Here is a 16,761-nt window from a genome sequence, read left to right on the forward strand (position 1 = left end):
TGGCTATTTGAAGAATCTATATCAAATACAGTGGGGAAAAAAAGTATTTAGTCAGCCACCAATTGTGCAAGTTCTCCCACTTAAAAATATGAGAGAGGCCTGTAATTTTCATCATAGGTACACGTCAACTATGACAGAGAAAATGAGGAAAAAAAATCCAGAAAATCACATTGTAGGATTTTTAATGAATTTATTTGCAAATTATGGTGGAAAATAAGTATTTGGTCAATAACAAAAGTTTCTTAATACTTTGTTATATACCCTTTGTTGGCAATGGCACAGGTCAAACGTTTTCTGTAAGTCTTCACAAGGTTTTCACACACTGTTGCTGGTATTTTGGCCCATTCCTCCATGCAGATCTCCTCTAGAGCAGTGATGTTTTGGGGCTGTCGCTGGGCAATACGGACTTTCAACTCCCGCCAAAGATTTTCTATGGGGTTGAGATCTGGAGACTGGCTAGGCCACTCCAGGACCTTGAAATGCTTCTTACGAAGCCACTCCTTCGTTGCCCGGGCGGTGTGTTTGGGATCATTGTCATGCTGAAAGACCCAGCCACGTTTCATCTTCAATGCCCTTGCTGATGGAAGGAGGTTTTCACTCAAAATCTCATGATACATGGCCCCATTCATTCTTTCCTTTACACGGATCAGTCGTCCTGGTCCCTTTGCAGAAAAACAGCCCCAAAGCATGATGTTTCCACCCCCATGCTTCACAGTAGGTATGGTGTTCTTTGGATGCAATTCAGCATTCTTTGTCCTCCAAACACGACGAGTTGAGTTTTTACCAAAAAGTTATATTTTGGTTTCATCTGACATTCTCCCAATCCTCTTCTGGATCATCCAAATGCACTCTAGCAAACTTCAGACGGGCCTGGACATGTACTGGCTTAAGCAGGGGGACACGTCTGTACTGCAGGATTTGAGTCCCTGGCAGCGTAGTGTGTTACTGATGGTAGGCTTTGTTACTTTGGTCCCAGCTCTCTGCAGGTCATTCACTAGGTCCCCCCGTGTGGTTCTGGGATTTTTGCTCACCGTTCTTGTGATCATTTTGACCCCACAGGGTGAGATCTTCCGTGGAGCCCCAGATCGAGGGAGATTATCAGTGGTCTTGTATGTCTTCCATTTCCTAATAATTGCTCCCACAGTTGATTTCTTCAAACCAAGCTGCTTACCTATTGCAGATTCAGTCTTCCCAGCCTGGTGCAGGTCTACAATTTTGTTTCTGGTGTCCTTTGACAGCTCTTTGGTCTTGGCCATAGTGGAGTTTGGAGTGTGACTGTTTGAGGTTGTGGACAGGTGTCTTTTATACTGATAACAAGTTCAAACAGGTGCCATTAATACAGGTAACGAGTGGAGGACAGAGGAGCCTCTTAAAGAAGAAGTTACAGGTCTGTGAGAGCCAGAAATCTTGCTTGTTTGTAGGTGACCAAATACTTATTTTCCACCATAATTTGCAAATAAATTCATTAAAAATCCTACAATGTGATTTTCTGGATTTTTTTTCCTCATTTTGTCTGTCATAGTTGACGTGTACCTATGATGAAAATTACAGGCCTCTCTCATCTTTTTAAGTGGGAGAACTTGCACAATTGGTGGCTGACTAAATACTTTTTTTCCCCACTGTATATTTTGATTTGTTTAATACTTTTTAGGTTACTACCTTTCTTCTTTCTTTTTTTTCTTCTTTCTTTTTTTGCAGATGCTCTTACCCAGAGCGACTTACAGTTAGTGCATACATAATTTTTTAATAGTACAAATAAAGAAAAACCCTTGAATGAGTAGGTGTTCTAAAACTTTTGACCGGTAGTGTGTGTGTGTGTGTGTGTATATGTGTGTGTGTGTGTGTGTGTATATATATATATATATATATATATATATTTTTTTTTTTTTACTAAAATGCTTGATTACATTTCAGAGCATGAATGTCTCATATGCTGTGTGATGGAATGAATAATTGATTGATGATGCAGTAGCCTATATATTGAAATATAGGCCTAAGTAAGTTACGGTATTAAGACTCAACAGAATGCGCTCTTAGGCCTACAGCTCGATGGTGGTTATACAAGGCTACTATACAAAGCCTACTAATGATAACGACAATACTTATTATTATAATGATGATCATAATAGTAATTGTAATAATAACAATAAGAAGGAGACCAAGAAAAAGGAGGGTATAGGAGCGAGAGCTGTGTGCATATTACGTGTGACAAACAGGTGCTGTTAGATTACAGTATTATTTTTCTGCCTGTTTGGAACGGTGTAAACATTAAATAAATTATAAGTAATACCAGTCTGTTCTAACGGAAAGAAATTGTAAAGCCTTTATTACAGCATTGCAATGATTAAAACCAGCCGAATCTGTGAAATTGCTTGATCCAACATTTTGCCGTTGCATGAGGCTTGGTGCTCACGGAATCAGTATGCTGGTTAACTTTGGTAAAGGGTAGGTAAAGGTGCCAATTCTACGGCGCACTGAAGATTATGTTTCATAACTGCGGAGAGCGACCGTATACAACGCGGGAGAAAGCACATTTGTTATAAAATAATATTAGATTTATTAGTGTTGCACCATTATCTTTACATAATATAACCATATACAATTTCATATCACATGACTTAGAGTGATGGACTGTGCCTGCCCCGTGGCCTCCGCAATAGATTAGTCCACTAAAACAGGCGCGAATCAGATGGGTGTCTTGTTCACCATGAAAGAAACAATATATGCAACTGCTCGACTAAAGAAATCTCAGTCGACCAACAATCTATTGATCAAACAATCTACCAGTCGACTAAATGGGGTCAGCCCTAAGGAGTTTACCACATCAGTCACAAGCTACATTAATAAGGTGAAATAAAAAATAAAATAAAGTGCATCGACAACGTCGTCCACACAGTGACAGTATGTCCATATCCCAACCCGAAGCCATTGATTACAGGCAACATCCGCCCTGAGCTAAAGGCTAGAGCTGCCGCTTTCAAGGAGTGGAAGACTAATCCGGACTCTTATAAGAAATCCTGCTACGCCCTCCGACAAACCTTCAAACAGGCAAAGCGTCAATACAGGACCAAGATCGAGTTCTACTACACTGGCTCTGACACTCGTCGGATGTGGCAGGGCTTGCAAACTATCACAGATTACAAAGGGAAACCCAGCCACGAGCTGTCCAGTGACGCAAGCCTACCAGATGAGCTAAATACCTTCAATGCGCGCTTTGAGGCGAGCAACACTGAACCATGCATGAGAGCACCAGCTGTTCTGGACAACTTTGTGATCACACTCTCCGTAGCCGATGTGAGTAAGACCTTTTAAACAGGTTAACATTCACAAGGCTGCAGGTCCAGACGGATGACCAGGACGCATACTCCGAGCATGCGCTCCCTGCTATCCAGGACCTCTATACCAGGCAGTGTCAGAGGAAGGCCCTAAAAATTATCAGACTCCAGACACCCAAGTCATATACTTTTCTCTCTGCTACCGCACGGCAAGCAGTACCGATGCACCAGGTCTGTAACCAACAGGACCCGGAACATCTTCTACCCCCAAGCTATAAGACTGCTAAATAGTTAATCCAGGTAGAAATTGGTTAACTATTTAACTATCTGCATTGTCCCTTTTTGCACTAACTCTTTTGACTCATCACATACGCTGCTCTTACTGTTTATCTATCCCGTTGCCTAGTCACTGTATCCCTACCTATATGTACAGTGGGGGGAAAACAGTATTTAGTCAGCCACCAATTGTGCAGGTTCTCCCACTTAAAAAGATGAGCGAGGCCTGTAATTTTCATCATAGGTACACGTCAACTATGACAGACAAATTGAGAAAAAATTTTCCAGAAAATCACATTGTAGGATTTTTAATGAATTTATTTGCAAATTATGGTGGAAAATAAGTATTTGGTCACCTACAAACAAGCAAGATTTCTGGCTCTCACAGACCTGTAACTTCTTCTTTAAGAGGCTCCTCTGTCCTCCACTCGTTACCTGTATTAATGGCACCTGTTTGAACTTGTTATCAGTATAAAAGACACCTACCTGTCCACAACCTCAAACAGTCACACTCCAAACTCCACTATGGCCAAGACCAAAGAGCTGTCAAAGGACACCAGAAACAAAATTGTAGACCTGCACCAGGCTGGGAAGACTGAATCTGCAATAGGTAAGCAGCTTGGTTTGAAGAAATCAACTGTGGGAGCAATTATTAGGAAATGGAAGACATACAAAACCACTAATAATCTCCCTCGATCTGGGGCTCCACGCAAGATCTCACCCCGTGGGGTCAAAATGATCACAAGAACGGTGAGCAAAAATCCCAGAACCACACGGGGGGACCTAGTGAATGACCTGCAGAGAGCTGGGACCAAAGTAACAAAGCCTACCATCAGTAACACACTACGCCGCCAGGGACTCAAATCCTGCAGTGCCAGATGTGTCCCCCCTGCTTAAGCCAGTACATGTCCAGGCCCGTCTGAAGTTTGCTAGAGTGCATTTGGATGATCCAGAAGAGGATTGGGAGAATGTCATATGGTCAGATGAAACCAAAATATAACTTTTTGTTAAAAACTCAACTCGTCGTGTTTGGAGGACAAAGAATGCTGAGTTGCATCCAAAGAACACCATACCTACTGTGAAGCATGGGGGGTGGAAACATCATGCTTTGGGGCTGTTTTTCTGCAAAGGGACCAGGACGACTGATCCGTGTAAAGGAAAGAATGAATGGGGCCATGTATCGTGAGATTTTGAGTGAAAACCTCCTTCCATCAGCAAGGGCATTGAAGATGAAACGTGGCTGGGTCTTTCAGCATGACAATGATCCCAAACACCCCCCCCGGGCAACGAAGGAGTGGCTTCGTAAGAAGCATTTCAAGGTCCTGGAGTGGCCTAGCCAGTCTCCTGATCTCAACCCCATAGAAAATCTTTGGAGGGAGTTGAAAGTCCGTGTTGCCCAGCGACAGCCCCAAAACATCACTGCTCTAGAGGAGATCTGCATGGAGGAATGGGCCAAAATACCAGCAACAGTGTGTGAAAACCTTGTGAAGACTTACAGAAAACGTTTGACCTGTGTCATTGCCAACAAAGGGTATATAACAAAGTATTGAGAAACTTTTGTTATTGACCAAATACTTATTTTCCACCATAATTTGCAAATAAATTCATTAAAAATCCTACAATGTGATTTTCTGGAAAAAAAAATTCTCATTTTGTCTGTCATAGTTACATTTTACATTTTAGTCATTTAGCAGACGCTCTTATCCAGAGCGACTTACAGTTAGTGATTACATATATTTTTTTTTTTTATACTGGCCCCCCGTGGGAAACGAACCCACAACCCTGGCGTTGCAAACGCCATGCTCTATCAACTGAGCTACATCCCTGCCGGCCATTCCCTCCCCTACCCTAGACGACGCTGGGCCAATTGTGCGCCGCCCATGAGTCTCCCGGTCGCGGCCGGCTGCGACAGAGCCTGGATTCGAACCAGGATCTCTAGTGGCACAGTTAGCACTGCGATGCAGTGCCTTAGACCACTGCGCCACTCAGGAGCTCACGTTGACGTGTACCTATGATGAAAATTACAGGCCTCTCTCATCTTTTTAAGTGGGAGAACTTGCACAATTGGTGGCTGACTAAATACTTTTTTCCCCCACTGTAGGCACCACTGTTGCTGTTTATAAGGAGGCACATGAAAATGAATATGTTTTGGCCCATACCCTTCCGCACTTAAACACCTGTGAGTATAATGGTCGCACTGCAGAGCCCTGTGTGACTATTAATGCAGTGACATGAAGGTTAATAAAATGTAAATGTAATAAAGAATGTCCTCCAATGTAGTCATCTTTTAATATATACTTAGTCTCCATTTATGTTAGGGCAGGGATGATACCAGTATCACAATTTTTTTTCCATGGCAAAAATGAAAACACAAAGCAGATTTAACTCTTTGGTCCTTTAAAAACCTGCTGTATGTAAAATATTGTGTGCTTGGAAAATAAATAAATGTGACTCGATGATAACATAATGATGTTTGTTTCCAACATTAGGACTGTTTTCCTAAAGAAGTTAAATCCTCTTTTGTTATGTTTCCTTGCCACGATACTAACTATTATCGCAATACTGGTATCGTCCCTAATTTATGTGGGTCGGAGTCAAAACAGTAGCCCTGTTGAACACCTTGTTAGTCAGTCTTGTAGTAGAAGAACAATATATTACATTTACATTTTAGTCATTTAGCAGACGCTCTTATCCAGAGCGACTTACATGAGCAATTAGGGTTAAGTGCCTTGCTCAAGGGCACATCGACATATTTTTCACATAGTCGGCTCAGGGATTAGAACCAGCGACCTTTCGGTTACTGGCACAACGCTCTTAACCACTAAGCTACCTGCCGCCCCACATATCACTGCCTGAATCGTTTAGCTTCCTAGAAATAGGTTGTTTGATGAGACTGCTCATCTCAGGGGGTTGCTGTGATGAAAATGGAGGATAATGCAGCAAGATATCAAAACATAGGAAGTGAGAAATGGGGCACTTTTGGAAAATGTATGCACATTCTGGCCCAAGTAAACCCAGGTGGAGTAACATTGATAACATGTTTTTAGTTCCTCATGAGCTGGCTAGAACGTTCTAGACAAGGCCTTAATCAATTGGATTTGCCTGTGTGTAACTAGGCCTTAGATATCAGAAGGTTGCGATCCGAAATTAAGCAGTGAGAGGAAGCCACTGTGGACCACGTCTTTGTTCTCTGGGGTAGCAGAATGTCTTGGTCGGGTATGGCTGTCAACAAAGCTTTCGCAACAGGAAACTGGAGAAACTGAGCAAGAGGAGCATTGCACGTTTGCAGTATAGTACAGGGTATCATGGCATACTAGGTTTAGAAGATGTTTGTGTTGTCAAACATGGATTGTTTTAGGTGCTAGGCTATATTTATTATAAGCTTAGAGTGATGAGGCTGAATATTCTCATGTGGATGGATGTGCATGATTCCGAGTCCCTCACATTCTACTGCTACTACAACCAGAGATTGTTCAGTAAGCTTTCTCTACGGTCTCTGCTATAACTAGGCCTATAAGCACTGATGCAGAGAGAGCATCACTCCAAAGGGTGTTTGTCTCTTACTTGACTATAAAAGAGAGCACTTTGTTGTTGTGTTGAGTGACTGTAGCCTAGGTAGGCCTATGAAGTAGAAACACTTGACTAGTGCCTCTTGAATTAATAATTTCCTCTCTCCACTTAAGTCACTGGGACATGCCTCTCACAGTACCCACACCCCTCTGTGGACACACACACACACGCACACTCTCAGAGAAAGGGTTTGGGGACTGCTTAGGTGGACAAAACACATATAGCCGGGTCCCCATAGACTAATGCACTCAGACCTATAGATCAGACTGGTAGGCTACGCTTGCACACTACACTCATGGACTGCATCCATTGTGGCTACTAGCTCCGGTTAGCATTAGATGGCTTCACCTCACCACCATAAACACCCCGCCCCATAACATGGTGACAGCAGTGAGTCATATTATGCCCAAAAAGGTAATTTAGGCTCCCAGTGTTGCGAAGGCTGATTCATACAAGACAACAGATGCAACCATGCCAAATTTAAACAGGATGCTGTCTAACACAAATGTAATGTTGCTAATGTTAATGGGGATGGTTGTGTCATAGCTGAATCATTTGGTTATGAGGATGCTTGCTCTGTGGGCCAGGTGAGGGGAGGCTGGGGCATTGGACAGGAAGGGTTCAAGGTTCAGAGGCTGGTTTCGGACGAGCAAGGGGTTTAGGGGACTAGCAGACAGACTGCAGGGGAAGGAAGCAATGTGCTGGGCTCTCACTGTTTTACAACTTTCCTGGAGTCTGAATCAGCTAGGGAGATGGCCTACTTGGGAGGGAGAAAAGCAGGGTTGGACATTTTTCAGTCAGACTTTGCTGCGTTCCATACTTCGTTTCTGCTCGTTAAGTTACTGTGGCAACTTTAAAATGAAGCAAAACACCATTTAAGAAGGAAGGAAATTTGCTCATGACATGCATAATCTACTATATTAAGTGTGTAGGCCTCTTTGTCGGTTGTTTTCCTTTTAGTTCTATCCTGGATTCAGGTCTTCAGTGATTAGTCTGCTTTAAGCGCAAAGTCAAGTGAAACACTCGCAATGCACAAGGCCACCCTTTAAATTTAGAAACGCCTCTTCTATATTCTAATAGAGCACAGGGATGAATCCTGATTCCCTGTCCTCGTTTAGAGGTGGAAAACGGCACAAATGAAACATTTACATTATTGTCATTTAGCAGACACTTTTATCCAAAGCGACTTACAGGAGCAGTTAGGGTTAGGCCTAAGTGCCTTATTTAAGGGCACATCGGCAGATTTTTCACTTAGTCGGCTCAGGGATTCGAACTAGCAACCTTTTGGTTACTGGCCCAACGCTCTTAACCACTAGGCTACCTGCCGCCCAGGCGTGCCACAAAGTCATAAACCCCACCCTTATGAAAAAAGATTGCAGTCAGAGTGCAGTATAACTGCAGTACAATACTGCGTCCAAAATAACACTGTTTTTTTTTTCCTGCAGTAATTTTGCAGTGTAACTGCAATTAGAGTGCAGTATAACTGCAGTTATTCTGCAATTACTGCATCCAAAATACCACAGTCGACTGCAGTTACTGCAGTTTTTCAAAACTGCAGTCTTTTTTTGTAAGGGCAACTATTTGTACATTTTCTCTTCTTAAAATTAGATTTTAAACCTAACTGTCACCTTAACCTTAACCACACCGCTAGCCTAAGCCTAACCCTTACCTTAACCCTAACCTTAACCACACCGCTAGCCTAAGCCTAACCCTTACCTTAACCCTAACCTTAACCACACCGCTAGCCTAAGCCTAACCCTTACCTTAACCCTAACCTTAACCACACCGCTAGCCTAAGCCTAACCCTTACCTTAACCCTAACCTTAACCACACCGCTAGCCTAAGCCTAACCCTTACCTTAACCCTAACCTTAACCACACCGCTAGCCTAAGCCTAACCCTTACCTTAACCCTAACCTTAACCACACCGCTAGCCTAAGCCTAACCCTTACCTTAACCCTAACCTTAACCACACCGCTAGCCTAAGCCTAACCCTTACCTTAACCCTAACCTTAACCACACCGCTAGCCTATGCCTAACCCTTACCTTAAATTAAGACCAAAAAGCTCATTTTTGTTTTCATGAATTTGTACAATATAGACCATTATGACTTTGTGGCTGTTATTTATCTAGTGGAATCCCAAATGTAGGCTACAGAGAAAAGCTGTTTGGCTCTCAGACGACTCTCGAATAGGAAGGACTTTGCAGCAGGTGTTTCTGATTAATTAACATTGCCATGCTGGTGGGTGGTAACATTTTAAATAAAACCCAGTCCTGAAATGAAACGTAGGCTGAACTAAATGTGCTCATCATCTCTTAGGAAAAGACATGTAAGACTCACGGAAACATCCGAAGTCACACATTCGGATTTGGCACTTCAAGCCCAAATATATCATACTTTGACTTATTGATGATGATGTATTGATTTGCATCGTTGTGTAACATCATCGGTAAGCTCTGGCCATCGTCTTTCAGCTCGAAAAAGTTCATTTCTACTGGTGTGGCATTTAATGTCATACATTTGATAGTGGATGAGTAGGCCAACAGGTCCCCATTTGGAAGTGTCCAACTGATGCTTGAACCGTCTCCAGGTTGAAGACCAGGGCTGGGAAATACTGGTCTAAACTAAGAATCACAGCCTATCCCCCTAGATACAAGTGGCACAGTAGCTGTTTTTTACACCCAATTCAGAGGTTCTGGCAGTAAATCCCTGATAACCAGGCGTTGTGTCTGTCTGCAGGCACCCCTGTGCGTGTGTGTGTGGCTAGATTGCAATAAAGAGAGCCAGACGGGCTGGATTATTCCTGGGTCAGGACCACGGGATTAGGCCAGGGATTATCACAGCTCAGTCAGTGAGACCGCACCCAGTGGACTGGTGGTATTACATCAGACAGTCAGCCCACCCTGCCTGCTCTCTAGGCCCTTCCCTACACACACATTTCAAATGAATCCTTTTCATTGTTGTTCGAGGTGAGCCCCACTGCAGTCAATGCAGAAAGCTATTACACAATAAAGACAATTTTGCCAAGTCCGTGTCCAAGTCCAAAATCTGAAAAAGTTGTCTCAATCCCGACTTGGGGGTCCTTCGCAGTCCCTAACTTCTCGATTTATTCCCAGAACTCGGGTAACTATGTCCCGTCTTGCACATAGGGCCAAGCCCAAGTTGAAATGCATACATAAAATGCTTGTTTCCCAGATTCAGTTCCCTTCACCGTGTCCCACTATGGTAATTTATTATTCATGTTACGGAGCAACACCTGGATACGAGACACATCCAGAACGAGAGAGAGAGTGTGACAGGGATTTAGCACACAGGGCTTCTATGTGCATCTGATGGCTCAGTTGGTTGGAGCATGGTGTTGGCAACAATGGGTTTGTGGGTTTGATTCCCACATGGGTCATAGTAGGGTTGAGCGATATGGCCTAAAAATCGTATCTTTTTTAAATGTATTTATTTGTTTTGGGGCTATTCACGATATATACACGACATAGCCAAAAGTATGTGCTGCTCGTCGAACATCTCATTCCAAAATTATGGGCATTCAAATGGAGTTGGTCCCCCCTTTGCTGCTGTAACAGCATCCACTCTTCTGGAAAAGTATTTCTACTAGATGTTGGAACATTGCTGCGGGAACTTGCTTCTATTCAGCCACAAGAGCATTAGTGAGGTCGGGCACTGATGTTGGGTGATTAGGCCTGGCTCGCAGTCGGCGTTCCTATTCAGGATTGAGGTCAGGGCTCTGTGCAGGCCAGTCAAGTTTTTCCACACCTATCTCGACAAACCATTTCTGTATGGACCTCACTTTGTGCACTGGGGCATTGTCATGCTGAAACAGGAAAGGGCCTTCACCAAACTGTTGCCACAAAGTTGGAAGCACAGAATCGTCTAAATTATATAGCGCTAAAATTTCCCTTCACTGGAACTAAGGGGCCTAGCCCGAACCATGAAAAACAGCCCCAGACCATTATTTTTCCTCCACCAAACTTTACAGTTGGCACTATGCATTCGGGCAGGTAGCGTTCTCCTGGCATCCTCCAAACCCAGATTCGTCCGTCGGACTGCCAGATGGTGAAGCGTGATTCAACACTCCAGAGACACTGCTCCAGAGTCTAATGGTGGCAAGCTTTACACCCCTCCAGCCAACGCTTAGCATTGCGCCTGGTAGTCTTAGGCTTGGGTGCGGCTGCTCGCCCATGGAAACCCATTTCATGAAGCTCCCGACGAACAGTTCTTGTGCTGACGAATGCTTCCAGAGGCAGTTCAGAACTCGGTAGTGAGTGTTGCAACCAAGGACAAAAGATTTTTACGTGCTTCAGCACTCGGCTGTCCCTTTCTGTGAGCTTGTATGTGTTAAACTAACTGTAAGTCACATTGGGAAAAAGCTGCAGCTAAGTAAGCAGGTAAAATAAATGATGAGTTTATGCAGGCATTGTTTGATAACCTAACCGCAGAATATGTAGCGCATTCAGAGTTGTTGTGTTTTAAACTGAGGAGATGGTCAGATATTTGGGGGATAAATCACCACCTAGCAAGTTTGGGATCAGTCAATCCTTCTGGGAAAAATATGTTACCTTGACCATCCCTGAATGAACAGTCATCCTCCAATTTTTATGAAGTATTATAATTTTGATATAAGAATTGTCTCAACATGCAAACGAATAATACAAAAGTAGTGAAACTAACAAGTGAACTATTTCTGAGTGTCTCTTTAAGATTCTAACAGTGTCTTCCTTTCTGTTTGGATCCAGGACCACACTGTGCGAATGAGTGATTGATGCCAACTTCGCTTCTTAAGGTAAGAGATCAACTCCTTGATCCACTTAAATCATGATTGTAAATGCATTTAAGAAGTTTTATATTTACTTGTACAAAAAAAAAGATTAGGCCCCCCCAAGAAATGTAAGCACCCACATTTAGTTGGATTATTCTGTAACAGTGATCACCCAGGATTAGGATTAGCCTAGGCCTCCAGTTACAAGTACAACACATCTGGATTAATAATCCAATAATCTGTTTGCACTGTGAAAGGGTCATTTTGTTGGTTGTCACTCAGTAATAAGGCATGTGTTCCGGTTCTCCCAGGGCAGTATGGGTGTGTGTCCCCTGCTCCTGCTGCTCAGTGTGGCCCTCGGGGTCTCCGTCTCGGCCCAGAGACCACCTCCCACCCCCACAGGTAAGAAGGACCCACATGACATCATCACCTGAACAGCCGGATCCCACCACTGACACCATTTGACATATTCAACGCTATTGTTCAAAATACTTATTTGTATCACTGCAACTCTCCTGAAGCTGCAGTTGAGGCAAAATGACTCAACAGAAATAGCCTAAATAAAACAAATCTCTCTCTCTCTCTCTCTCTCTCTCTCTCTCTCTCTCTCTCTCTCTCTCTCTCTCTCTCTCTCTCTCTCTCTCTCTCTCTCTCTCTCTCTCTCTCTCTCTCTCTCTCTCTCACTCACTCACTCACTCACTCACTCACTCACTCACTCACTCACTCACTCACTCACTCACTCACTCACTCACTCACTCACTCACTCACTCACTCACTCACTCACTCACTCACTCACTCACTCACACCTTACCTTTCATCCCTAGGAGGTCCAGTCCCCACTGCCAAACCTAAGGAACCTTCAGCCACCACCCTCCTCAATATTCCCTTGACAACAACCACCACCACCCCTCTTCCTCCCCCTCCAACAACCACAGCCCCGAAGGTTGCCGTGACGACAATGACAACTACCACAACCGTGGAGGGGGTCATATTGACAGCAGGCCCCAGTGGTGCCACACCTATGCCCGCCCCCCTCCACCACCCCCTGGCCCAACTGAAGCCCCACAAGTCCCCACGGGCGTGACCCCCACCCTGCAGCCACCCCCTGCTCCGACCACAGTCAGTCAGGGAGGGGGAGGGGAGAATGGGACCACACCCTCTGTTCAAGAGACTCAGTCACCAGACAATGCCACCAACACAGACACAAAACCGACGGTGGAAGCCACGTCAGCCACTAGCAGTGCTACTGTTCCAGGTGTGTGTCTGTGTGTTTATTGTATGTTGGTGTCTGGTGGAGTGTGTGTGAAAGTCAAGAAGTTAAGTGTTGTGGTGTATGTTTTTTTAGGTTTGATAGTAATGAGACTCTTGTTTTATCCTCCTCAGGTGGTGGAGAAGACGACACCGGTAAGACTGTGTGTGCGTGTGTGAGGTGTTGATGTCTGGAGTTCCAACGGTATGCCAAACGGTCATACAACCGTACTGACATTAGCACAACATAACAGATAAGTCATAAGCAGTCTTGGCAGTGATGTGCCAATAATTGAACTGTCGAACACACACAGTATTCAAGTCCTCCATTATCTCTCCTCTGTCTGTGGTTTCTGTCCATCCTCTATGCCCACGGTATGAGACATTGAAATGGAATGGTCCGAATAGTCCCCCTTCTCTACTCATCAGTTTCAATTACCTTCCTAACAACGTGGTGCAGCACCATTCAATGTGTACATTGTCCCTCAGAGAACACTGAAAATTCCACTGAAAAATGAACAACAATTAGCTGAAATAGCCAAGATGTCAGTCTGAACAACATTAAATCAAATGTGGCCCCCGTGTGGCTCAGTTGGTAAGAGTGGCTTAGTGCTAGCAATGCCAGGGTTTAGGGTTCGATTCCCACTGGGATCACAATCACTTGCTGTTGCTTTTATCCAAAGTATGCTAAATGGTATATAATACTTTATTATTATTATTATTATTATGTTGCTTGGATTGGGACAGACTATATCTATAGCCTGTGTTTATATTGTAATCTATGATTGTAATCTATGATTGGTAATCCTTATCTATTTGGTTAACCCCTCTGCTTCTATAAAGTCGTGTCATTGTTTGGGTCATGATGACTGTAATCCAGATGCAAAAGCTGCTCTGTAACGATGGTTAATGACATCGCTGTACTGACGGTTAACCCCCTAAGGTCGATGTCCGCGCTCCCGTGGAAATCTAACTAGCATAATAAAAAATAGGATGCGTTTCAATCCACCTTATCCGCCGATGTAACACTGCCGCATCTGCGGTGAAAGGTGACAGAGCTAGAGCGGTGTTTGTCAGACCATGAGACACCCCGAAAATCGGTCTTCTCACAAAATCGTCTGTAGTGTCCAAATGGTTTGGCCTACAAACTATTATGAACCCTCTATGGAAAGATGAGACTCTCACGTTTTGCTCTACGACCCGATCTTGGGTCTTGTCTGAAGTCAGTATAGCCAATCTGCAAACTTCTGTCTGTAGTGTCCGAACAGTTTGGTCTTCACACTAATATGACCCCTCTGTGTAAAGGTGAGACTCTCCCGAACAGGTACATGTTTTGCTCTAGGACACCCACAGGCCTCACAAGACTTGTCTATCTGTAGTGAATCTTTTATTCAATGCGTTTGTATGGGCTAATAGCAGTAAGGCCCAAAAAAAATTTATCCATCAAATCATTTTTGGTATATTTATTTGATACTTCAAAGGGTTGTAGGTTCGTTTCCCACGGGGGGCCAGGGGGGCCAGTATGAAAATGTATTCACTCACTAACTGTAAGTCGCTCTGGATAAGAGCGTCTGCTAAATGACTTAAATGTAAATGTAAGCTGATTTGTGCACTTGATCAAGCTTGCTTAGCGCAGTGTGCCAACCCAAACCCAATTTGGCACTCCAGACAGGCTCAATCAAATGCCAAATCAGTCAAATACAGTTTGGACCCATGTCTGATGCGTACTGGGAACATATGTTAAACTTAGTTTCAGTGCCTGACACCAGCCTCCTGTCTTGTAGCCTATCATGTGTAAGATTGACTCTGCCTGCAATTAAATAGTGATGTATCCACACTGAAGGACTGTGTCCACGTGTACACTCAGCACGGCAATTTTTCTTAGAGAGCAAATCAAATATTAACACGTCAGGCACTTCCACCATCTTGCTTTTGTTGGAATCCCAGTGCTGACGGGAAAATGTAGGCTAGTGAACCGGCAACCAGGGGGCTTCTGGTATCTCTTGTGCCCCGCCGCCAACTACTGCCATTGTGCCCTTGTGCAAGGCAGAGTGCTCCAGGGGCGCTGCTCTGACGCTGACCCTGTGCTGCTCCCAGCCTGTGGTGTGTTTGTGTGTTGGGTCTTGTAATGTGACCGACAAAAGACAAGTAGTCATTGTAAAATGGATAGATACACTTTTAAAATATGTTGTGAATTATCTCTCTCCTGTCTCTCTCAGATGACACGCCCATCATCGCGGTGATGGTGGCTCTGTCGTCCCTGCTCGTCATCATCTTCATCATCATCATCCTCTATATGCTGAGGTCAGTCATACTCGCTCAGGTAGAAACCACCCACACCACTAACCCCGATCCACACCACTAACCCCGATCCACACCACTAACCCTGACCCACACCACTAACCCTGACCCACACCACTAACCCCGACCCACACCACTAACCCTGACCCACACCACTAACCCCGACCCACACCACTAACCCTGACCCACACCACTAACCCCGACCCACACCACTACTCCTAACCCTAACCCACACCACTAACCCTGACCCACACCACTAACCCCGACCCACACCACTAACCCCGACCCACACCACTAACCCCGACCCACACCACTACTCCTAACCCTAACCCACACCACTACTCCTAACCCTAACCCACACCACTAACCCCAACCCAACCCACACCACTAACCCCGACCCACACCACTAACCTTAACCCCAACCCACACCACTCACCCCAACCCACACCGCTCACCCTTACCTCAACCCACACCACTCACCCTTACCCACACCACTCACCCTAACCCCAACCCACACCACTCACCCCAACCCACACCACTCACCCTTACTCACACCACTCACCCTAACCCACACCAGTAACCCTAACCCACAACACTCTCCTGGCTCCTGTTCAGTAGGGCACACCGTAGCAAAACAATTTGCAACAAAGCGAAAATTGCATGAGTTCAGCTAGTACCTTGGCTAAATTCAGCTAGTACCTTGGCTAAGGTCAGCTAGAACCTGTCCTTTTCAAAAGTGTTCTCCCTACTGAACACATCCATGGGGTGGATTCCCTGAAAGCGTTGTGGCTAAAATGACAACCATGCCCCACAGCAGTGAGAGAGTCAGAATTGTAAAATCTTACGTTTGACAGTCAATCTTCTTAGCTTGAAGCGAGCGAAGTTCGCAAAATTAAGCCCTTTGCTGTTCTGCCAGGGGCCTGGGTCTATACTCTACGTCAGAGTGAGAAATAGTGCCACATTAGCTACGAAGCTTTAGAGGAACTCGCCCCAGGGTCGTGTTCATCAGCCACCAAACAGAAGAAAACGGACTGCCACAGGGAGGGGCTACCTGAACTTGTCCAATAAGAAACACATACTACGTTTTGCTATGGTGCGCCCTAATGAATACAACCCTAGTTTTCTGCCCGACAGTAGCAGCTTCAGCCTGATGTCTCAGGCTGGCATATTTCAACTGAAAAGAAAAGTGTGTAGAGCTATACAATACTGAGACATGAGACCCGCGTAAAACACTAACTGTCTTGTACACCCAAAACTACTCACACAATTCATTAAAGTTTTTCGAAGCGCAGAGCAGGAAATGGCTTGCTCGTCACCTTT

The 16,761-nt window shown here is 44.5% G+C and overlaps 2 protein-coding genes across 2 annotated transcripts in view; both read left to right on the top strand.

Moving 5' to 3' along the window:
* LOC121578444 (classical arabinogalactan protein 10-like) overlaps positions 1–12,976 on the top strand; it is a 30,454-nt gene extending 17,478 nt beyond the window's left edge. Inside the window, exons 2-4 of the mRNA XM_041892823.2 lie at positions 11,870–11,916; positions 12,204–12,294; positions 12,717–12,976. Coding sequence (XP_041748757.1) covers positions 11,896–11,916; positions 12,204–12,294; positions 12,717–12,976 — 372 coding nt within the window. The 5' untranslated portion in view covers positions 11,870–11,895. The remainder of the gene's footprint in view (positions 1–11,869; positions 11,917–12,203; positions 12,295–12,716) is intronic.
* A 112-nt stretch (positions 12,977–13,088) lies between these two features.
* LOC121578040 (receptor-type tyrosine-protein phosphatase alpha) overlaps positions 13,089–16,761 on the top strand; it is a 28,036-nt gene continuing 24,363 nt past the window's right edge. The window contains 3 exon segments of the mRNA XM_041892092.2: positions 13,089–13,147; positions 13,276–13,296; positions 15,360–15,444. Coding sequence (XP_041748026.2) covers positions 15,383–15,444 — 62 coding nt within the window. The 5' untranslated portion in view covers positions 13,089–13,147; positions 13,276–13,296; positions 15,360–15,382.

Source organism: Coregonus clupeaformis, chromosome 12 (genome assembly GCF_020615455.1).
Source record: "Coregonus clupeaformis isolate EN_2021a chromosome 12, ASM2061545v1, whole genome shotgun sequence".
NCBI classification, from domain to species: Eukaryota; Metazoa; Chordata; class Actinopteri; order Salmoniformes; family Salmonidae; genus Coregonus; species Coregonus clupeaformis.